The 24,791-nt window shown below is 46.3% G+C and overlaps 1 protein-coding gene across 3 annotated transcripts in view; it reads right to left on the bottom strand.

The window, feature by feature from the left end:
• Window positions 1-13,424: 13,424 nt before the first annotated feature.
• The window catches only part of SELENOI (selenoprotein I), a 62,511-nt gene continuing 51,144 nt past the window's right edge, over window positions 13,425-24,791 (bottom strand). For all 3 annotated transcript variants that reach the window (XM_068109957.2, XM_068109956.2, XM_068109958.2), the window contains 2 exons: window positions 17,382-17,564; window positions 13,425-14,569 (listed from right to left, as the gene is read on the bottom strand). In XM_068109957.2, coding sequence (XP_067966058.1) covers window positions 14,504-14,569; window positions 17,382-17,564 — 249 coding nt within the window. In that variant the 3' untranslated portion in view covers window positions 13,425-14,503. The remainder of the gene's footprint in view (window positions 14,570-17,381; window positions 17,565-24,791) is intronic.

Below are 24,791 nucleotides of genomic sequence, written 5' to 3' on the forward strand. Positions count from 1 at the left end.
CTTTTGATGTCAATAAAAGTTCTGGTTTCTATTCTGGCCTATGTGCACATTGTGCTGTAGTTGGAATGTAAAGCTTTGCTGCAGTCAAAGATATTTTGCATTCTGAAGCGGGGTCTCCAAAGATTTTGCTGCCACCACCATGCGTAATGTTTGGGATGCTGTTAGATGGGTGATAAGCTGTGTTCAGTTTCTGCCAGTTGTAGCTCGGCATTGAGGCCAAAGAGTTCAATTTTCGTCTCGTCAGACCACATACTCTTGCCTTGTGCATTCTCATGTGCCTTTTTTGCAAACTCCAGGCATGCTGTCATGTACCATTTTCCTGAGTAACTTGCATCTGGCCACTCTCCCATAAAACTTAGATTTGTGAAGTGCTGCAGAGACTTCTGGCAGGTTCTCCCATCCCAGCCAAGCTACTCTGTCATTGGGTTCTTGGTCACCTCCCTGACCAAGGTCCTTTTTCAGTTGGAGCAGACAGCCAGCTCTAGGAAGAGTGTGGGTCGTTCCATTATACGTTTTTCTATTTCCTAATGGTGGAGCTCCTTGCTCTTGGTAACTTTGAACATTAGAAATTGTTTTATACCCTTCCCCAGATCTATGCCACCTCAACTCTAACGGAGTTATACAAACATTTCCTTGGACTTCATGGTAAGTGCATGTCGGAGCAGAAACAACTGTGGGACCTGATATAGAAACGTTTCTTTCTAAATAGTGTCCAATCAATTGAATTGGCAACAGGTGGGGACATCATGAGGAAGATCAAAGGAAATTGGATACACCTGAGCTAAATTTGGTGTCACAGCAAAGGGGTTGAATATTTATTTACTCAAGACATTTCAGCTTTTCATTTTTAATTCGTTTAAAAAAAATTAACTCATGGGTTGTGTAAATCTGACAAAACAAAAATCTCAATTTAATGCATTTTTTATTGACTGTTGCACAACAATGTGGAAAAAGTCAAGGGTTGTGAATATTTTCTGAAGGTACTGCATACTAAAGCTGCTTCCCTGCATCTTAATGAATGATTAATCGTATTGCTTAGCTTTCTAGTCATCAGACTTGTCAACTATAGATTGTTTTTAAGATATCTTGGTCTCTTTTCTTGTCTTTTTTTTTCTTTTCTTTTTTTTCCCCTCTGGCCATGGTTTTAAGTGTGATGTGAAATATTGCTACTGTGACTTTTATGACCATTGTGACCTTTTTTGATGCATAGCCATATTCCTTAGGATCGCTAGCCTCTTGATACTGCCAGAGGGAAACTTGGAGAAAGTTTGACGTACTTGCACATGGGTGGTGTATCGGCTAACAGTCGCTGGTTTCAGGGGCGTATCTACGGAAAATAGTGCCTGTGGCAAGCACTGAAATTGCGCCCCTGTCCAAACATCTGACACCCATCTTTTAGATAACTTTACCATAAAATCAGCTCAAAAATACAAGTCAAGCTCGTTAATCTTTTAATTAACAAATTATGGCACTACATGAAAATTACAACTGCACCTTCCTTGCTTTCACTGATGCAAATTGGTCTATGATGTGCTCAAAGTCGGTTTTTTCAGTTTCTTCTCTTTCTACACAGCAGAGCAAGATCAGAGTCTGCCTTGACTCATGGAGGCTCTCAAATACGAAAGTATTAGTTTTAACTTGCTGAATGATCTCTCACAGCTTGGCGATGGAAACTGCGATGGTTAGCATTATCTGAATAGCAATGCGAAGATTGGGGAAGACGCTCATCTCCATACTGAACAATTAATTCGAGAAGCTCTTCAGGTCTTGATATTTTCATGTTGGCCCGACTTGACAGCAACATTCTGCAATCCAAAATTTATTCATATAGCTGCTGTCCAACATCAGAGCCGTACAATTCGCCCAAATTTTCGCACTTCTTCTTTAGGTCGTTACTGTCGGAGCCGTAACGCAGTCCCTCGACATTGAGAAGGAACCCAAACTTGGCGTCAGTGTCGTGCAAACGAGCGAAACTTTCATCCATTTCTCTGAAGACGGTCGAGTGTTCCTTTCATGACTCCATTTCCTCCTTGGCTGTTAACCCAGCGTCTCGAGTTCTCATCAGGCATTCGTTTCGTTTCTGACGTCTTTCAACTTCAATATTCCATTCTTGACAGACCGAGCACTTCTTCGAGTGACTCACTGACCAACACTTCTCTTTCATCATCAAAATGATCTCGGAGGGCTTTCAAATCCAGGGCAGCATCGTGGAAGTTCATGCTAGGATCCTGCAGCCTCTTTTGAATACGGCCAATGCGAATGAGTACTCTGTTCCAAAATCCTAGCAAAGTCAGAAAATCGTAACAACATGCGGTTATACAGCTGCCTTGCATCACTTCTTGTTTCACTGGTCTCGTTTTCATAGTCTATCATGTCCTGGAGAACTTGAAGTATCTCCAAGGTACTTGTTGACGGGCTTCACTGCTTCTGCCCTTGCACTCCACCTGGTTTCGGACTCCGACTTAACAGGCACAGCGTTTTTGTTTTTTTCCAGCGCTTTGTTGAACGAGAGAAGAACACTTAGAGCTTCGATGGTTCCAAAAAACGTGACCATCATTGTATCCTGCTTGGCTGCATGTACACCCAACAAGTTGAGTGATTGTCGCAATTCACAAACACTGCCAGGTTCTTTCTCACTTATTCTTTGATGAACACCACTTCTGTGTCCAGCCATCACAGCAGCGTTGTCATAGCACTGTGACCGACAATCTTGTAGCTCCATTTCATTCTTTAGTTTCAAGATTTCTTCAACCAAACTCAGCACCCTTCTGGGTTATCTGGATTAAAACCAAGGAAGGACTCTAACACGGACTGTTTTCCCCTCAAAATCAACTTCCACGTACCTCACTACTTCTGACCTGCTCACGGTGTGCCTGATCAGGAGTCGAGGCGAACATGAGACCATCATACTTGGCTTTACGAATGCTTCTCAGTAAACTCTGGCGAACAGTGGATGCCATCATGTGGATGAATTCGTTATGGACACCCGGTGAAAGATAAGACATGGATCCAGGATGACTTTCCACACAAGTGAGGTGTTCTTTCATGACAGGGTCAAAGATGGCCAGTAGTTTCAGTAAGCCAAGGAAATTTCCCACATTGGAGTCATCGTCCAGCTGAAGTGACTCCCTGTGTCCTCACAAAGCCAGGTTCTGAGTCGCAAGGAATTTTATGCAGTGAAGGATTCTCGTCAAGATATCACGCCACTTCTGCTTTCCTTCTCAATCTGACAAGTTCTGCATCAATAACATCTGTTTTCAGCTAAATTTCTTTCCACTGTGTGAAGCACTACCGATGATTCTTAGCATTTTCATGAACACATCCTTTCAGGTGCTTTCCACTGGTTGAATCCACTTTCCTGCTCCAATGAGGATTGATGATCTGACCGGAAATGGGAATGGAGAAGACAACATGCAGACTTTTTAGAAGGGGAATCGACCAGCCATGAGCGAGTCACTTCCTCACCACAATTTCCTCTTGAACCAAGTTTTGTTCATTGAGTGGTTATTTGTTGGTAGGAAAAATTGGCTTTCTATATGAAAAATTTGTTGGTAGAAAAGGATATTTCCCCTGTTCTGGGAACATTTCGAACCCAGCTTTTTCTGTTCTCAACGTGTCAGGCAGAATTGCTTTTTTCAGTATCCTTGTCGAATTTCAGAAGTCCAATGTCATGCTGTTCAATCACTTCTAGTATGATGGTTCGAGGCTCTTCGACACCATCCAGTTCACTAGGTTCAATCTCGTCAATAAACTCAACATCACCACCACTGTCTTCCCCTCCTATCATGTTCACGTTCTTTCTGGCAGCCTCATTTTAAATCTCGTCATACTCGGATTTATCTGACTTGACTTCCTCCTCGGCTTGTGACGCATTTGTACTTCATCCACCTTCGGATTCTAACAAACTTGTAGCAGGTGAAGGCGACTATGGAATGTGTCGAACAACTTGTTCCAGGCTTTTCAAAGAAGGGCATGAAGAACATCCTTGGCTTCCTTCGTCTCTTCCGTCCTTCAGCTTCACTTTCCTTCTTCGTGAAGAAACGTTTCATGGTCTTTTTACCCAATGCTCTGAAATAAGGAAATTACACTTTTAATACCATTAAATTTCACAGATTTTGCACAAAATTCTAGACTACCTCCCTAGTTTCTGCAGGAGAATGGTCTTACTGCCAGGTGCTACTGTGAGATATGTGGTCATGTACCTCCCACCACTATTTTTACCTAATTTATATAAGTGGTTTAACAATCTAGCCATCCTCGTGCTTCTCACCCATGATAATCAGACAGATCATACATCTGAAGAAAATTCTTCTTTCACTATCCGAGGATGGCTTGTCTGACTTTTATAAACTGCTCAGGGGCACCCCCCCCCCCCCCCCCCTTTAAGTGGCGCCCAGGGCACGTGCTATAACTTAGGTTGCCACTGGCCATTCGGCACCTATGTACTGTTATAACCAGTTATCTAATTCCATTAAGTTGTGGTTAACTTCTGGTAAAAATCATGATCAGCTATCCCCAAACATCTGTCCTGCACTGCTTTCCGAAGCACTGCCATAGCTTTTATTTATTTGCTGTATATATATATATATATATATATATATATATATATATATACACACACAATATCGAGGCCCGTGTAAGAGCTAATATTAATCACAAACATAATGATGGGGAGAGGGAAGAACACAAGCACAACAACGGTAGAGAACGGATCTTTGGAGATCTGTGAGGGCTTGGGGTGGAAGGGGCAGGGAGTGATATAAAACAAATGGACAATGCAAGGACTTCCAGGAAAGAAGTCGGTATTTCTTTCAAAGAGGTGGATCTGGGGTGAATTAACAGGGGTAGAAAAGATCAAAGTTTTGGATGGGGGAAGATAAGAGATGGTGGTGAACAGCTGTTTTAAAGACCTGGAGTGGGATTGAAGGGAGTGAGGGAGTTTGTTCGAGGTGGGAGTAAAAAGGAGTGAAGGTGAGCAGAAAGTCTTGATTTTGGCAGTTTAACCATAAGAGGGTTGCTGGCAGATCTTGTGTGACCTGAAGGAATATTTGGGGGGCACAGACATAGCTGGGGGAGCTAGGCCAGAGAGGAGTCGGTAGAAGACAAAGACCACCAACCTGCCTGCGGTGAGGGTGAAAGGCACTCAATCAGCTTCGCTCCGGAAACGTAAATATTACTTCAACAACACGATCGCTCCGGAAAAATAAATATTATCTTGTACATATGATCTTCAGAACGACACCGATAACAGCATTCCTCCAGAAAAATTAATATTATCTCAACATTACTTTTACAACATGATCTCCAGAAAAATAAATATCAATATTACCTTAACAACGATTGCTTCAGAGAAAGAAGCTATCCGAGGCCAATCCGTGCTATGGCCTTCTCAAGGCCAGTGACGCCTATTGGCTGCAACCTTTCGATATACATTTGATGATCCTTGCTTTACAATGAAGGGAAAACTGAAATTAAAGGCATAACGATTGTGAATACTGTATAAAGCTTCCGCAGATGGATTGGGCCGACCCGAGCAGAAACATGGCGGCTGAGGCCATTTGTGCAGCCATTGGGTGTAAGGCAGTACACCTTTGATGGTCCGCCCGCCAATTTACTAATACATACATCGTCCGTCTGTCCAAACGTCCAATCAAAAACCACAGTTTGGCTATTTAGTACAAAGATATATGTATCCAAAAAAAAAATGCTCTTGTTAAATAAAGTAGAAACAATTTTTTCTGGTACATCTTACTATAATTCACCAAATGTCCGTCCGTCTGTCTCTGTCTGTTCGAAGGTACCGTAAAAACTGCTGAACCGATCGCAAAGATATTTTGGGTGGATAATCCTGGGATCTCCAGGAGTAAAATAGGCTATTTAGTTTTCCCAATTTCAGCTTTGGTCTCCAGCATTCTCAGGGTTGGACTCCCGCATAACATTCGCGTTCGCATAACGTTCATTGTTCTCATTGTGACGATGTTGTTTTCCCGGGTGCCGCGTGATCGGTGCAGCCGTTTGTGCGGCACCCGGGAAAGCAACATGTCTACATCGATCGCTAACAGATCGATGTCTCCATCGATCTTGCCAAGGCCGTAACAGCTATCGGCTCAAAATCCTTTTAACTGTTGATTTGGTACAGTTACACGTATCGGGAATTTGGTACACGTATCGGGAGTACATACGACATAGCGATTGTGAACACGATTATCGATCACGATTCACGATCACGATCATCACGATCATAGTGTATCGATCACGATTTGAAACACGATGGAATAATATTTACCGATATGAACAGTGATGTGGCTTTTATTGAAATTCTAAAGATACTGTTTGATTTTGATGATTTGCGTGTAATATGATTCAACGGATGTTTATATGAATCGTTTAAAATTAAAAAAAAACCTTCAATTTCTGATATTTTGCCTTTTCATTTGGGCCTCCCAATTGAACCCCCGCCCTTAGGGTGGGTACCGTTGCCAGTATAATAAAAAGTAAGTCTTATACTCATGATAATTATGGATGACCAGTTACGTAAGAAAAGCTTTTAGAATATGTTGACGATTTGAGTTGTTTACAAAGATCTGTGCTGTTTGTGAGCGACATTGTGTAGGTACGTCACAAAAAAATTCAAAAACAAGGAACTCCTTGGCAAAGTCAGTACCAGTCAAGACCAAAGTCAGTACCACGTTCGGAAAGAGCATGAAAATACCATTAAAATGATACACAGATCATTGTCCTAGGTCTAATATTAAGAGTTAAAGCATTTTGACATTTACCAATTACGCGCAATTTTGGTCCTATGTAAACAAAGGAAAAATGTGTGACCTTTTTTTATTATTATTATGGTCAAACACAAGATTTCGTTGCTCAAATTAACTAAATATTAAAACGATGTGGATAAATATATTAACTAATACATTAAATTGGTTTCAGAACGATATAAACTTGCCTTCAATTAACAAACAATTAATTAACAACACAAACGTGTGATTGCATGTCATGAGATGCATGAGCTGTGAGCACACGATGCACCGCGACGACATATTTTGGAATTCCATTCACGACACGTTTTATTATCGTCAAACACAAGATTTCCGTGCTCAAATTAACTAAATATTAAAACTGGATGTGGATAAATATATACCCTAACGATATAAATTGGTTTCAGAACGATATAAACGTACCTTCGTCAAACTCAGTGGTTTTGACAACCCAAACTTGCGGCAATAAATTCACCTACTTCTCGAAGTCGGAAAATAAAGGTTGGAAGACGAGGTCAAAGGGGGAAATCTGAACTACGTCATAAGTATTTCCGGTTCATCCAAGAAAAACAAATACGATCTCTGCAGCGATAGTAATAGAGGGCTGTGCAGACAGCCGAGATCGCTGGCAGCACAGGTAGTGGTGCCACAGCGACGCGCTACTCAGCAGCCGATAGTCATGTACCTACATTGTGAGACCAACACACCACGGGCAGGGCCAAGTTTCATCATCAATCAAAAAATTTTTAAACAACGTATTGCACTCTGTTTTCGAAATAAATACAACAAAAGCAAGGACTTACAGGTGTAATGTCTCTCCACATCGACGGATTTGTCTGTCTGTCCAGTTTATCGACGCACAAGCTGCCATTGTACTGACGAATGAATGTACGCATTGCATAAGTGTGTGCGTTTACCAAGTTTCTTATGGAGTGCTCGTCAAATTGTTTCAGAACTCAATGAAATTATGAAACGCCATTCGAAACCGTTGAGAAAAGATAAGTGAACGAATTAAGGAATAATTTCCCTTCCCACATCTCATTCATTTCGTCATTCGTTCATTCCCCTGGCAATGGATGCCGTTTATCATAATCGAATTCCTCATGTTTTCCTGTCATTAAATCACGTAAATATCTCCAAGAAAACAAAGCAACAGGTAAATATCCCGTTCGTTTTGTTTATTTTTACCCCACGCTCACGAAGCGAAAACAGAGTTAAGCATTCGGTTAGGTACGGGCGTGTCCGCATCCCGCCTGTTGAATTTTATTCATACTTATGACGTCATAGGTCACGTGGTAGGACGCCGTCTTAGAAAAACGGTTCACTATATCTCCGAAACCACTCAAGGCTTATTGTGAAGTACTCCCCATGGCGAATAAGATATGTTAATGATGATGTCATCAGTGTCTTCATAATGACGTCATAATTCGACAAGTGCATCGCTTGATCTGATCAGTATGAAAAAAAAAAATTCTCCAACTGTGAATCCAAGACACGAAATTTTCACCATAGGAGTGCCTCCTCCTGAAGAATATTTTAACATGTGCTAATGATGATGTCATCGGTACCTTAATTATGACGTCATAATTCGACACTTGATTCGATTAGCATGAATTTTTTTCCTCTGCATTCTTGGCCCAATTGGCACAACATTTTCACCGTAGGAGCGACTCCTCTATAATATTTGAATGTTAATTATGGTCATACGTCACGTAGTAAAGGTACCATCTTGTAAAAACCGAAAAACGTTGCACCTCTATCTCCGAAACCACTCCATGGAAAAATTGAAACATGGCTCATTGTCAAGTAACGTGACCACGTGACCGATGACATCATTATTTTTATTTTTCTCGACAAATTTATCCCCAGATGACGCTCGAGAAATTTCATCTTGATCGGATGAAGATTTGTACTTGTCGAATTATGACGTCAGAATGGAGGAATCCATGACATCATGAACATATTTTATTCCCCATGGAGAGTGCTTTACAATGAGTCGTCTAATTTTTTTCTATGCAGCGCTTTCGGAGATATAGAAGTGCAAATGTTTTCGGTTTTTCCAAGATGGCGTCCATACCACGTGACATATGACGTAATAATGATTATCATTTTAAAAAATTATACAAGTGGAGTTGCAACTATGGTGGAAATTTCCTGTCAATCGGACCATCGGTTGCAGAGAAAATCATATTTATTCTGTGCGGACAAACAAACAGAAAAAAAGCCAAACGGACTCAAATGCAATACCTTCTCCTCAGGCGAGGGTAAAAATGTCGTTCTATGCATTCCCAGCTAGAACCAACATGGGGGAGTTTTGAAAAACCAACATGGGGGAGTTTTGAAAAACCAACATGGACTTTGATTTGATGTTGGTCATTTTTTGCTGTTTTAATATATATTTTTTTCTATGTATATTGAAAGCAGATCACACAAAAGGGTGAAACAATGCGATCTCGTGTAAAAATGTTAATGATTTAAATCTAGCAAATACGAACCGGCCCAAAACAAAATGGCGGCTTAAGACCCATATAAGGGGAAAACGGGCTGACAAAGGGTAATAGTGAGGCAACTTAGCATAACAATTGTGCATTTTGTGAGGAAAGCACCAAATTTGGCACACTAGTAGACTATCCTATTATGAACAGATTTGGATATTGGGCCATCTCAAATTCAGCCCCTGCTGGCTGTGGCAGCCATTTTCCAAAATGACACCTTCAGCTTGTTCCGACGAATTGCATCATCAATTGGCTTGGTCCTTTCCACCAGGCATTCTCTGGTGAAAGCCTGGAACTGCTCTTGGCCAATCTTCTTCACATTCCTGACAGTCTCAACTGCAGCAGGACCTGCAATTTCCTTTGAGTCAAGGACAACCAGATCCATGCTCTCTTCCTCAAAGGGGTTGCCAAGCTCTTCTATGACGTTGACAAGGGCGCGGACATCCTTGGCGAAAGAGGTCTGCACACTTGGTGTCTGGTCGTGATGACGTGTGTCCTCTCGCCTCCCCCAGTGTTGATGGCCATCTTGGAACTCTTCTATGGCCCTGGCAACTTCTGGCCCGGCAATCATCCAACGCCGCAGGGCACTTGGGTTGTCAGTGAGGGCGACTGCTCCACCATCTCCTTTGATGCAGGCATTATTCTGTTCATGCACCTGGTCGATTGGGATCGAAGAGAACACCTTCTTCGTCTTCCTTACAGTGAAGTTGCCAGCCCTGAATTATCTGGCTACATCTGGGTGCTTCATTGGGAGTGCAACCATGTCCCTCAGGTGAACAGGGACCCACCTGGCATCGTGTGTGTGGTCTAAGGCATGGAACCATGGGACAAGTTCCGTCAAGGCATCAAGGTACATCGTGAATGAAGCCTGCCGCAGAGAACGCACGTAGACCAGTACCAACATCTCTAGTTCCAGCACAGTTGCCCAGTACTGAAAGTTGGGAATGTCTTCTCCTCTCTGGTGACACCAATCTTCGAACTCAGGCAGGTCTTCTGCATCATCAGCATATGTCAAACAGTGACGTTCATACACACGGTGTTGCAGGATGTGCAGAGCCGCTGCAGTGATTTGATGATCTCTTCTTGTGCGGGTGACGTGGGCAGCTCGCAGGAAGGAGTCGGCCGTCCCTGGCGTTGCAATCTCAGCTTGAAAATCTGCAAATCTTGCAAAAATCTAATCTCTGAATCTGAGATGGCCCAATATCCAGATCTTTTCATAATACGATAGTCGACTAGTGTGCCAAATTTGGTGCTTTCCTCACAAAATGCACAATTGTTATGCTATATTTAGTTTAGCTGCCGGACTATAGGCCTTTTTTATGCCGGGGTGTTCGCCCATCTGTACAGGCTGAATCTCGTTTTTCTCAGCAACCACATGTCCGATTGAGACGAAACTTTCAGGGTTGGACTGAAACCCATGCAGAATGTTTTTTGGAAAATTGTGACGTCATCGGTCAGTGGTATGGCAGCCATCTTGGATTAAACGCAAATAATTAAAATTTATTTCTCAGAAACCCTTGAATGAAAATTTTTGAAACTTGGCACATTGTCAAGTACTCCCAATGGGGCACAAAAGCATGATAATGATGACATCATAGGTGAAGTGGTATACCAGCCAAAAATGTTTCAATCGAATTCGTTATCCTAAAAATCTGAAATTGCATGCCCATGATCTATGACCCATTTGTATTGAAATATGAAATTTATGACCATAGGTCACATGGTTTGGGAGCCATATTGGATTGAAGGAAAATATTAAATAATTATCTCTGAAACCGCGTACCCATCGATGCAAAATTTTACAAACATCATCTAACACCATTGTTGCATATACAGTCACGTGAAAAAGTAAGTACACCCCATGTAAAGTTTTGACTTTTTCAACATATAGCTATTTGATCTTCATTTCAACAATATTGATAGATAAAGGTGATATAATATAACAAATATCATGAAACATTTACATTTTGTAGTCCTTTGTATAATTTAAATAAACATAAATGCAAATTTCGCATGTGGAAAAAGTAAGTACACCTTGGTTCTAATAGGTGGTATTGCCCCTTTGGCAGAAACAACCTCAAGTAGGCGTTTCTTATAAATGTCTCCAGTCTCTGACACCGACTGGGAGAAATTTTTGCCCACTCCTCCATGCAGAATTCTTTCAGCTGTGCGATGATTGACGAGTTTCTTGCATGCACAGCTCGTTTCAAATCCCCCCACAACATCTCGATGGGATTTAGATCCGGGCTTTGACTTGGCCATTCCAGAACCCTCCATTTCTTTCTTTTCAGCCATTCCTTGGTGGATTCACTGGTATGTTTAGGGTCATTGTCATGTTGCAACGTCTACCTTCGGTTGCGCTTCAACTCTCCGACAGATGGCCTCACATTATCCTCAAGCACCCTCTGGTACAATGAAGAATTCATAGTGGATTCTATGATCGTGAGCTGCCCAGGTGCTGGTGCAGCAAAGCTGCCCCAAACCATAATATTTCCACCACCATGCTTTACAGTTGGTATCAGGTTCTTGCAGTCAAATGCTGTCTTTGGTTTTCACCAAACATGTCTTCTGGTACTGTGGACAAATAGCTCTACCTTTGACTCATCTGCCCAGAGCACATTGTTCCAGAAGCACTGGTCTTTGCCTTGGTGTTCATTGACAAACTTTAGTCTTGCCCTGATGTTCTTTCTGGACAGCAAAGGTTTCCTCCTGGCACACCTCCCATGCAGATCAAATTTGTGCAGCCTCTTTCTAATGGTAGACTCGTGCACTGTGACATCAACAATGGCAAGAGCTACCTGTAGGTCCCGTGGTGACATTCTAGGGTTCTTAGAGACTTCTTTCAGCATCTTGCGGTCTTCTCTCAGACTGAACTTGCTGGGGCAGCCTGGCCTGAACAAGTTGGCAGTTGTTTGGAATCTTCTCCACTTGGAGATAATCTTCCTGACACGCGAATGATTGATTTCAAATTGTTTGGAGATCTTTTTAAATCCCTTCCCAGACTCGTAGGCATCTATAACCTTCTTTCTGAAGGCCCCAGAGAGCTCTTTTGATCTAGGCATGGTGACACCGCACACTTCAACAACAAAGAGCAAACCAAACTAAATGTCTGAGGTTTAAATAAGACAGGTTCCTCCAACATTCTCTCTAACAATGTTCTACTCATTTGCACCTGATTCTAATTTTAGGTATTGGAAGTAGTGATAAATGTAGGGGTGCACTTACTTTTTCCACATGCTAAATTTGCATTTATGTTTATTTAAATTATACAATGGACTACAAAATGTAAATGCTTCATATTTGTTATATTATATCACCTTTATCTATCAATATTGTTGAAATGAAGATCAAATAGCTGTATGTTGAAAAAGTCAAAACTTTACATGGGGTGTACTTAATTTTTCACGTGACTGTAGTTTGAAAATGATGATGTTGTAGGTTACGTGGTTTGGGATCCATATTGGATGGAAAAACGAATCTTATCTGATCAACATAACTTCACAAATGTGATCCCCGGCACATACATATGCAGAGTGTACATTTTTAAAGGTCATATGTCACGTGGTGTGGCATATGTCACATTCGCTTGAAAGCCGATATTTAAAAAAAATATCTCTTCTCTGAAACCGCTTCAACGATCGGTGAAACCTATCATGGCTGGTGAAAATGTGATACTTGAAAACAGCTGAAGGGATTTACACTACTCACCATAAGTTAGGGATATTGTGGGAATGAGTTTTTTTTTTTTTATAGGGGTTAGGGTTATGGTATTGAAATCAAGAATGCTGTGTTTTTTCACATTCATTAATAACCATAGAATTAGGACCAACTTTTTTCAACATAATTAATACACAAAAGCAACCACACCGAAGAACCTGCCAATATCACTAACTTATTGTGAGTCGTGTAAATCAAACATGTTTATTTTTAAGACAGTGAATGAGGGCATCTACCCATTGTCGGACTATGCGGAGGCATATTGGGAACACAGGCGCATTGCTCTAGTTTTTCATAAGCACCCCGTTAATTATCTTCAAAAGGGGGTGTTTAAATTGACCCAAATATCGAGTTTTCATTCATGCCTTCCAGTGCATTTCCCTTAGTTTGCATGCAACGTTTTGGGCTGCTAGCTTTCCGTGTTTTGGAGTTATGGAGGAGACACATGCACTGACACACTCTTTTATTATTATTATCGATGACTTGAAAGTTGAAACCCTTTCAGCATGAATGTGAGCATTCAGAATATTAACAGCCTTGAAATCATAGTCCCTAAATCTTACTTTCCCCAGTCATGGACACGTGCGCGTCATTATATCCAGCCGTGCTGTCTCGTGTTGCTGCACAAGTTTACAGCACGCCCTTCATCGTGCTGCACGGTCACCATGGAATGCTTCCAGTCCGAGAATCCAGGGCGCAACACATTGGGATGAATATCTTCCCCCGTGCTGCAAAATATTACCGGTGCAATGCAACCTGTAAAGCGTCACCCCCTCTTCAAGGTAGAGGAAACCTGTTTAGTCATTGTAGATGTGGCACGGAGTGTTTGTTATAACGATATTCCAACAGCAGCAATTTTTCTTAACCAAGTGAAAAAACTTCTTGGACAACTCTATTTGCAGCATGGGCTATCACACATGTCATGTATTACAACAGGGAATGAGAAAATATGGACCCAAGAACCAGCATCTCACTGCAACCCACACAAAACATCATGCAGGCTGAATAACAGGAATGGCTGGGAATACAAATCCAACCGAAGTAATGGCTGCACAGTCCAAAAGTGTAACGGTTTTTGGACAGGGTTCATAAAAATACAGACTTGTGTTTCAGCTCTGATGGGGAAAGTGACAGTCTCAGTGCAGAACAAAGTAAATATGACAAACTATCAAAACCACATCTCATGTGTCCCATTGGACAAAATGGAACAGCTCCATTAAAGTGAGATGAAAAAAAAATGCTTATTTACATCAAAAGTTGCACCTGGAAATTTACATTACTATGCACTATTATAGATGGTGCCAACGCCCACCTGTAACTTTAAATATTAACTCAGGTGTACACAATGTCATTAATCTCTCAAGAAATAGCTGTGTAATAAAGGAAGCTGTGGTCGTTTAAAATGTCTAAGTAAGACATGCTTGCTCTGCCTGACGATGGTCATTAGGGAATAGGGAAGAGTTAGGGAGCAGCCGACATCTGTGTCTCCATCTTGGCTGGGAAACTCCCGTTGAGGTACTGTGATCGTCATTCACTATTCATTTTCTTTAAGGAAAATGCACGGACTCGAAAATGCAAACATAATTGCCGCACCTGGAGGATGGTTGGGGGGAAAAAAGGGTGGGCAGAGGAGGGGAGTAGAATGAGGAGAAATTGGAAGAGGACGGATTAAATAAAATTTGAAACAGAACATGCTATATCAACACATCCATCACACTCACACTCACTCACTCACTCACTCACTCACTCACTCACTCACTCACACACACACACACACACACACACACACACACACACACACACACACACACACACACACACACACACACACACACACACACACACACACACACACACACACACACACACACACACACACACACACACACACGATGGTATGGGGGAGGAGAGGTCCCAAATAATGTGCGGGAGAATCGACGAAAGTATTTAACGTACGTGTGTGGACAGGTTTATACGTGCAAAAGGGTCAAGTGATTGTATGTTGGGTCATCTAACGAAGTAGTCCATGAACACCACAGGCCACCTCCACCTTTTTATGTTACGAATCGTTCCAATACACCCCCAAACCCTTATCTGTCGTGGAGAGGAATGGACGTGGCTCCTGGGATGGCGGGTATCAATGGAGAGATCACATGGTACAATGAAGCAAGGAATTCTATCCCTGCTGTGCACCTTTTTGCACTATAGAATGACAAGGGGCAGCAGGTTCACAAACTACCGAAGGGTATTGAAGGATGTCCCAGACAGGAAAAGATTCAGCATGTGGACAATATAGTGGATGTGTATTGGAGAGTGTAGGAGATAGTGATGGGAGGCACATTTGAAAAACTGAAGTGAGGGGGGCAGGAAAACTGGCACAGAGGGACTATTCCACAATAAGGGGAGGAATTGGTAAGGTCTTGAGTTTGGGAAGATGAGTTGGTGATGGTTGCTAGAGGAACACGCACCACCTGGAGTGGCTTATGGAGGGGCAAATGTATGAAAGAGCAGAAGGAGGAAGGCCATATATAACCTCATATACAGACACGTGAAAAAGTAAGTACACCCCATATAAGTTTTGACTTTTTCAACATACAGCTATTTGATCTTCATTTCAACAATATTGATAGATAAAGGTGATATAATATAACAAATATCATGAAACATTTACATTTTGTAGTCCATTGTACAATTTAAATAAACATAAATGCAAATTTCGCATGTGGAAAAAGTAAGTACACCCTTGGCTCTGATAGGTGGTATTGCCCCATTTGGCAGAAATAACCTCAAGCGGGCATTTCTTATAACTGTCTACCAGTCTCTGACATCGACTGGGAGAAATTTTTGCCCACTCCTCCATGCAGAATTATTTCAGCTGTGCGATGTTTGAGGGGTTTCTTGCATGCACAGATCGTTTCAAATCCCTCCACAACATCTCGATGGGATTTAGATCCGGGCTTTGACTTGGCCATTCCAGAACCCTCCATTTCTCTTTTCCGCCATTCCTTGGTGGATTTACTGGTATGTTTAGGGTCATTGTCATGTTGCAAGGTCCACCTTCGGTTGAGCTTCAACTTTCCGACAGATAGCCTCACATTATCCTCAAGCACCCTCTGGTACAATGAAGAATTCATCGTGGATTCTATGATGGTGAGCTGCCCAGGCCCTGATGCAGCAAAGCTGCCCCAAACCATAATATTTCCACCACCATGCTTTACAGTTGGTATCAGGTTCTTGTGGTCAAATGCTGTCTTTGGTTTTCACCAAACATGTCTTCTGGTACTGTGGACAAATAGCTCTACCTTTGCCTCATCTGTACAGAGCACATTGTTCCAGAAGTGCTGGTCTTTGCCTAGGTGTTCATTGGCAAACTTTAGTCTTGTCCTGATGTTCTTTCTGGACAGCAAAGGTTTCCTCCTGGCATACCTCCCATGTAGATCAAATTTGTGCAGCCTCTTTCTAATGGTAGACTCGTGCACTTTGACATCAACAGTGGCAAGAGCTACCTGTAGGTCCCGTGATGACATTCTGGGGTTCTTAGAGACTTCTTTCAGCATCTTGCGGTCTGCTCTCGGAATGAACCTGCTGGGGCGGCCTGACCTGAACAAGCTGGCAGTTGTTTGGAATCTTCTCCACTTGTAGATGATCTTCTGGACAGTCGAATGATTGATTTCAAATTGTTTGGAGATCTTTTTAAATCCCTTCCCAGACTCGTAGGCATCTATAACCTTCTTTCTGAGGACCTCAGAGAGCTCTTTTGATCTCGGCATGGTGACGCCGCACACTTCAACAACAAAGAGCAAACCAAACTAAATGTCTGAGGTTTCAATAAGACAGGTTCCTCCAAGATCCTCTCTCACGATGTTCTAATCATTTGCACCTGAGCTGGTGCACCTGATTCTAATTTTAGGTATTTGAAGTAGTGATAAATGTAGCGGTGTACTTACTTTTTCCACAAGCGAAATTTGCATTTATGTTTATTTAAATTATACAATGGACTACAAAATGTAAATGTTTCATGATATTTGTTATATTATATCACCTTTATCTATCAATATTGTTGAAATGAAGATCAAATAGCTGTATGTTGAAATATGTTGAAAAAGTCAAAACTTTACATGGGGTGTACTTACTTTTTCACGTGACTGTAAAGTTGAGAGCCCACTAACTTGCCTACTGTGGGAGAGGAAGGAAAAAGGAAAAGATGACAAGCAAACAAAAGTGGAAAAAGATGAGAAGAACAAATCTTTCAAGATACAATTGAGCATCAAACACAGTGGGGACAAGAAGAGTTTGGCACATCTCTTAAAAGCTCCATCCAATAAGTATGAATCAGCAGGAAAACACTTTTTCCAATTATGGAAAAAAATAAGAGCAGAAGTAGAGATGAACCGGGTTTACTCACCACACACACGCCATAGTGGATGTGAGCAAGTGTCACAAAAGTAGTGAGTGCAAAGAGAAGCTGCACCTCATACTCCCCAACAAAGCCATTGCATACTGCCAACACAGTGGCAATGAGTGGCACAAGGAGCCAGTTGAAGGCTTGGCATCGGGTACAACTCATCTGGCACACGATGAGCTTGCACTGCACACCAGAAAAGCAAAATGGCATCAAAATATTTTACCGTATCATTCTTATTGGTCAATTAACAGCGAGAGTTGATCACAGCATGAGCCATTCATTATCATTCATTCATGATCATAGCATGAGCGACATCCATACATGTCGAATATGCTAAACTGGGGAATTTTGGCGCCCACCGTATTTTCCGGTGTATTAGCTGCACTTTTTATCGGCAAAAAAGTTAAAAGTTAGGGGTGCGGTTAATACACAGACACATACATTTATTTTAATTATTTTGTATACCAAGTCGAGGCTCCTGATAATGATTGAATGATTTGCAGGTGAAATCAACTGATAATGATCAGATGACTGTAAAGGAATTCTGGAATGCCTTTACAATAAGGGATGTTCCATGTCATGTTGAGGAGTGTTGGAGGGAAGTCATCCGTTCCTGTATGAATGGTGTATATGGGAAACTTTGCCCTCGATTTGTTCAGTTTCAAGGATTTCAACGTGAATAATGATGTGTTGAAAACACGACGTAACATGGTTGAAATTCCCAATGCTGTGATGAGTTGGAGGAGGGTGATGTGGAGGAGTTGCTGGATTCATACCTGGAGGAGCTCTCAAATGAGGACGTTCTACTGTTGGAGAAGGAACGCCAGGTGGATCTTGAGCATTATAATTTGAATAAAATAAACCAATAATAGTAACAATAGGACCATAACATGAGGATCGAGGCAGCACTCACCCTAACCTTTGCCTCTTACAATGGGAAATTAGTTTGAATTTACACGTTTTTCATTTACAACACTTGCACAACACACTCTCAGGCTGAAGGAGAGGAGCTGAGGAGGATGACATTGGGGACTGCATGACCAGCCCATTGTGGGCCGACAGGTTCATAGCATGCCATGATCTGTCGGTTCGATGCCGCACACACATCTTCCAACATGTACCCGATGGCACGGCCGATAAGACTACGCACTTCCTGTCCTACATCAAGCTTTTCCGGGAGCATGAATTTTTTTTTTTTTTTAAATGTGAAAAACAGGGGTGTAGTGAACACACGGTTCCGGTTAATACACCGCAAAATACGGTACTTACCACTTCTTCTTTGCCTCCACCTACGTTTTCCTTCATTTCCTATTTTCTTTTACAACACTCTCTTTCTCTCCTATTCCATCTCTTTGCTTCCTTTCCTGGGAATCAACCCACCAAACCAATAAAATGTAATATTGCAGCAATCAACCCTAAGCCCAGACACAGCAAGCCCAAACCACAGAAAAATCGTTAAAAAAAAAGAAAGATATTGTAGCGGCTACCGCTGGGTTTTCACAATCGCCTTGCACCTATCAAGGACGCGGAGCGATCACCATGCCGGGCTCGTCCAGGATGCCCGGGCAGGCCCGCGCTCAACTTGCCAGGGCTCGGTCGGGACGCCCGGGCATGCCCGGGCATGCCTGGGCAGGCTCGCCCTCAACTTGCCAGGCCGCAGCCAGGACGCTGGGCCACGCCCCCTCTCGCCTTTCCTGGGCAAACGCTCCGGGATAATATGTATATATATTGCTGCCCGATAAACGGGCTTTTGAGAGTGCCTGAGTGTTTGGTTTGATTAAAGCAACTCGGCTGAATTCCAGCTTTTTGTCGCGTCCATTCTTCCGATCGACGTGGGAGCCCCAGCTCCTTCATTGGTGACCTACCGACATGGACACGGCAGTCGCCCTTAAACTGCCTACCTTCTGGGAGGCTCACGCGGCGGTTTGGTTCGCACAGGCGGATTCCCTGTTCGCCCTGCGAGGCATCACGGCCGACGACACCCGCTTCCACCATGTGGTAACAGCGCTCGGTTCGGCCACCGCGGCCCGCGCCCTGAGCCTCCTCGAGAGCCCGCCAGCCGCTGACAAATACGGCGCGATTAAGAAGCTTCTCCTCGACGCTTTCGCCCTCCCATCGGCGGAACGCGCACGGCGCCTGCTCGACCTGCCCGAGCTCGGCGACACGCGCCCTTCCGAGCGAATGGACTACATGCTTTCACTGCTCGGCGAGCACTCTCCGGCATTCCTGTTCCGGGAGCTGTTCCTCCGTCAGCTGCCTAACCCGGTACGCCTCGCCCTGGCAAGCACGACGATCACAGATCCCCGGGCCCTTGCCAGAGAAGCCGACAAGATCTCCGCCGCAGGACAGCGCATCGCAGCGGCGACATGGGACCCACCGCCGTCCGACGCAACACCCATGGCGCCCGAGCACCCGGCACGGTCGACGACCGAACTGCCGACGCAATTGGCGGCCGCTACACCGAGCCGACCACCTCCAGCACGACGACCGGGGCCTCCACCTGACCAAGCGTGGTGTTACTATCATGCCAGGTTCGGACAGAAGGCCCGGATATGCCGACCCCCGTGCACCTTCGGCAGGCCGGGAAACGGCCGGGCCGGCGTTCATTACCAGCCATGAGCGCCGGCCACACGGGCAACTTACTGTTCATCACGGATAAAGCGTCCGGACGGCGCTTCCTGTGCGACACCGGCGCCCAACTGAGCGTCATACCCACCTCTGACCAGGACAGGCAATCCGCGGTTTGCGGCCCCTCCTTGGTTGCGGCCAACGGATCGACCATCCGCACCTTCGGCCCGCGCAACGTCACCCTCTGCTTCGGCGGCCAACGCTTTGCTTGGACGTTTGTAACCGCAAACGTGCCCATGGCTCTGCTAGGCGCCGACTTCCTCTGCGCACACGGACTGCTGGTGGACGTCCAACGGCGTCGTTTAATCAACGCCGAAACCTTCAGCTCCCTGGTATGCACATTGAGCAGCTCCGCGCCGACCGAGCTGGCATGCGCCGTCCCGGCGGCGAACGAGTTTGCTCGCCTGCTCACGGAGTTCCCGGCCCTCACGTGGCCGACGTTTTCGGCCGTCGCAGTACGGCATGGGATCGAGCACCACATACCAACCACGGGCCCGCCGGTCTACGCCAGGGCCAGCCGCCTCGACCCAGCCAAGCTCGCCGTGGCGAAGGCCGAATTCGACGCGTTGGAGCACCTCGGCATCGTGTGGCGCTCCGATAGCGCGTGGGCCTCGCCACTGCACATCGTGCCAAAGCCGGGGGGTGGATGGCGCCCGTGTGGCGACTACCGCCGTCTCAATGACGCTACCACCCCCGACAGGTACCCGATCCCGCATATCCAAGACTTCTCCGCCCGTCTGGCGGGACGGGTCATTTTTTCGAAAATTGATCTCATACGGGGATATCACCAGGTACCTGTCAGGGCGGCCGACGTCCCTAAAACGGCAGTCATCACGCCGTTCGGCTTATTCGAATTCTTGCGGATGCCGTTTGGTCTCAAGAACGCGGCTCAGGCGTTCCAGCGCTTGATGGACGGCGTGCTGCGTGACCTGCCGTTCCTTTTCGTTTACCTGGACGACATCCTCGTCGCCAGCACGTCCCGGGCCGAGCACCTCCTCCACCTCCGAACACTGTTCGGGCGCCTCAGCGAGCACGGCCTCATCGTCAACCCGGCCAAATGCCACTTCGGCACGACGGCCGTTGATTTTTTGGGCCACCACATCACCAAGAACGGGGCCGTGCCGCTGCCAACCAAGGTCGAGGCCATCACCACGTTCCCGCGTCCCCGCACCATAAAGGCCCTGCAGGAATTCCTGGGAATGGTGAATTTTTATCACCGCTTCGTGCCCCGCACTGCTCAACTCATGCGGCCCCTCTACGAAGCCCTCCGGGGCAAGCCGGCCAAGCACGACATCGCCTGGTCCGCAGCAATGGATGCGGCCTTCCAAAGCTCAAAGCGGGCCCTCGCCGACGCAACACTGCTCACTCACCCGGTGCTCAACGCTCCCATCGCCCTCACCACGGATGCCTCCGACTACGCGGTGGGCGCCGTACATGAGCAATGGGTGAACGGGGTTTGGCAGCCACTCGCTTTTTTCAGCCGGCAGCTCCGGCCGAACGAGCTCAAATACAGCACGTTTGACCGGGAGCTCCTCGGTCTACACCTGGCCGTCCGCCATTTCCGCCACCTCCTGGAGGGCCGACCTTTCACGACGTTCGTCGACCACAAGCCGTTGGTTTACGCCATGGCCAAGGTCACGGAGCCGTGGTCAGCCCGCCAACAGCGCCACCTCTCCGCCGTGTCGGAGTTTACCACGGACATCCGGCACGTCGCCGGCAAAAACAACGCCGTGGCCGACTGTCTTTCCCGGGCCAGCGCGAACGCGGTCCACCTGGGCGTGGACTTTGCGCTTATGGCGCGGACCAAACCACCGACACCACGGTGCAAGCCCTCCGGGCGGCGGACACGGGCCTCCGCCTGGCCGACATCCCCTTCGCGGACACTGTCCTGCTCTGCGACGTCTCCCAAGGCCAGCCTCGCCCCATCGTGCCCGTCACCTGGCAACGCCGCATCTTCGCCTCCCTCCACGGCCTTTCCCACCCGGGCCGGAAAGCTTCCCAGAAGCTGGTGTCGGCGCGATTCGTCTGGCACGGCCTTCGTCGGGACGTCCGCGATTGGACCAGCACCTGCACGGCCTGCCAACGGGCCAAGGTCCACCGACACACCCAGGCCCCGCTGGCACCTTTCACCGTGCCCAAACGACGTTTCGACCACGTCAACGTGGATCTGGTGGGCCCCCTCCCCCCGTCACGGGGGTTCACACACCTGCTCACCATGGTGGACAGGACCACCAGGTGGCCGGAGGCCGTTCCCCTCGTCTCCACCACCACCGCCGACGTGGCGCAGGCTTTCATCGCCACCTGGGTCGCCCGCTTCGGCGCACCGGCGGACATGTCGTCAGACCGCAGACCACAGTTCACCTCCGAGCTGTGGGGCGCGATCGCCCGCAACCTGGGGGTCAAGCTCCACCGTACTACGGCCTACCACCCCCAAGCAAACGGGTTGTGCGAGCGATTCCACTGCTCCATGAAGGCCGCGCTCATGGCCGGCCTTCAAGACGGCGGTTGGGCCGACCGGCTGCCGTGGGTCCTTTTGGGCCTCCGCACGGCCCCCAAGGAGGACCTCCAGGCATCCACCGCCGAGCTTGTCTATGGCCAGGCGCTACGCGTCCCGGGTGAATTCGTGCCCGACGCTACCAGTCCCTGGTCCGCAGCTCACCAGCGCTCGGACCTCCAGGAGGCCGCCCGACGGTTTGCCCCCGTGCCAACATCCCACCACGGTGACCCCCAGTCCTACGTCCCCCCAGCACTTCGCACAGCGGAGTATGTTTTTGTGCGTCACGACGCACATCGGGGGCCACTCGGGCCGCCGTACGACGGGCCCTTCCGGGTGCTGCGACGGGACGACAAGTCGTTCGTCATCGACATCGGCGGCAGGTCGGACCGGATTGCGGTGGACCGCCTCAAGCCGGCGCACGTGGACGTCGACCACCCACCACGGGTGGCCCTTCCGCCGCGGCGAGGCCGCCCCCCGTCCACGGTGCCCCCCACTCGACCGCCCACCACCACACCGCACCCCCTCCCACGACCCGCCAGGGGTCGCTTCGGCCGGGTCATCAGGACCCCCCTCAAATTGACCCTGCCGGTGCAAGTCGATTCTGGGGGGACGTGTGTAGCGGCTACCGCTGGGTTTTCACAATCGCCTTGCACCTATCAAGGACGCGGAGCGATCACCATGCCGGGCTCGTCCAGGACGCCCGGGCAGGCTCGCCCTCAACTTGCCAGGCCGCAGCCAGGACGCTGGGCCACGCCCCCTCTCGCCTTTCCTGGGCAAACGCTCCGGGATAATATGTATATACAGACTTGGCATTTAATATGGAATATATTTTTTGTGGGGGTGAACTTACTTTTCAAGATGTCTTAGAACCAAAAGTTCATTGGAATTATGTTGAAATTATTCTAGATTTTGTTAATGTGGCCTTTAAAAGAAACAAAAACCACATTTGACATTTCGAAACAAATAAATTGATCCTTGAAAGTGATGTAAACTGATATCGAACTCAATTCATGGACAGTACTGTGTTAAACTTCTGTACGTTTTCCAGAAGTATCTCTTTATTTTGCACATTAGCCAAAAAATTTTTTAACAAAAACAAAAGCTAAATTATGACGGGGATTACAAACAGTAAAATTACAGTTCAGTACTTCGTGTAACCCCCACGAGCATTCAGGAAAGCACGTACACGTTGAGGGCATGCTGTTCACGAGATTTGCCAAGGTTTGGACAGGAATCGCTTGCCATGCAGTGACAATAGCCTGCTGCAATTCACGCACAGAGGTCGGCTGCTGGTCCAAGTGATCGATTTGACGCGTTAATTCTGCCCACAAGTTCTCTATCGGATTCATATCCGGGGACATGGCAGGCCACTCCATATGCTCTACACCACAGTCAGCAAGAAAGTGTTGGATCATGCGAGCACGATGGGGCCGTGCATTGTCATCTTGGAAGACAAAGTTTCCTTAAAAGGCTGCACGAGCAAATGGAAGCAATGTTTCTTCCAGAATGGCCCTGTACTTGAACTGGTTCAGGTTTCCATTCAGAACAACCAGGTCAGTTTTGCCCCCTGCATGAAAAGCAGCCCAAACGTTCACCCCACCACCTCCAGCTTGGACTCTTGGCACTATACAATCTTTGTTGTTGGCTTCATTCACTTGTCTGTGCACTCGGACGTGGCCATCTTGACGATAGACTAGAAATCTAGACTCGTCACTGAAGATCACGTGATTCCAGTGTCCTGGCTGCCATTGACGGTGCTCTCTGGCCCACTGCAATCGGCACTGGCGGTGTTGTCTGTTCAGGCGTGGCTTTGTCAGGGGACGCCTGGCACGACAGCCTGCTTGAACCAGTCGTTGGTTGACTAGCCTTCTGGATACAGGCACATTTGTCAGTTGCTGCCACTCAGCCCTAAGCCGATTAGCTGACTTGGTATGGCCATTGCGGACTAACCGGTGCAGCTGGCGATCATCCCTCATTGTGGTTGTGCGGGGACGTCCTGGTCTCGGTATTGGAGTAGGGACACCCCTCTGAGCATTTCGTTTCAGGATCTTTGACACCTGACCTTGAGTGATGCCATACTGCCGAGCAATAGCACGCTGTTTCATGCCGTAATTTCGTAAAGCCACCACTCCATGACAAACATTGTCGAGTTGACGGACCATCTCCAGAGGAAGCGGCAATAACTTTTGGAGATGTGCAGCAGTTGTTTTCCACTAATACAGAACGCAACAACCCTTGTATACCCGACTGTGAAGCCAATCATCAAATGCACCTGTCCGTACATT

This window comes from Myxine glutinosa, chromosome 3, assembly GCF_964187855.1.
Source record: "Myxine glutinosa chromosome 3, kmMyxGlut1.1, whole genome shotgun sequence".
Lineage (NCBI taxonomy): Eukaryota > Metazoa > Chordata > Myxini > Myxiniformes > Myxinidae > Myxine > Myxine glutinosa.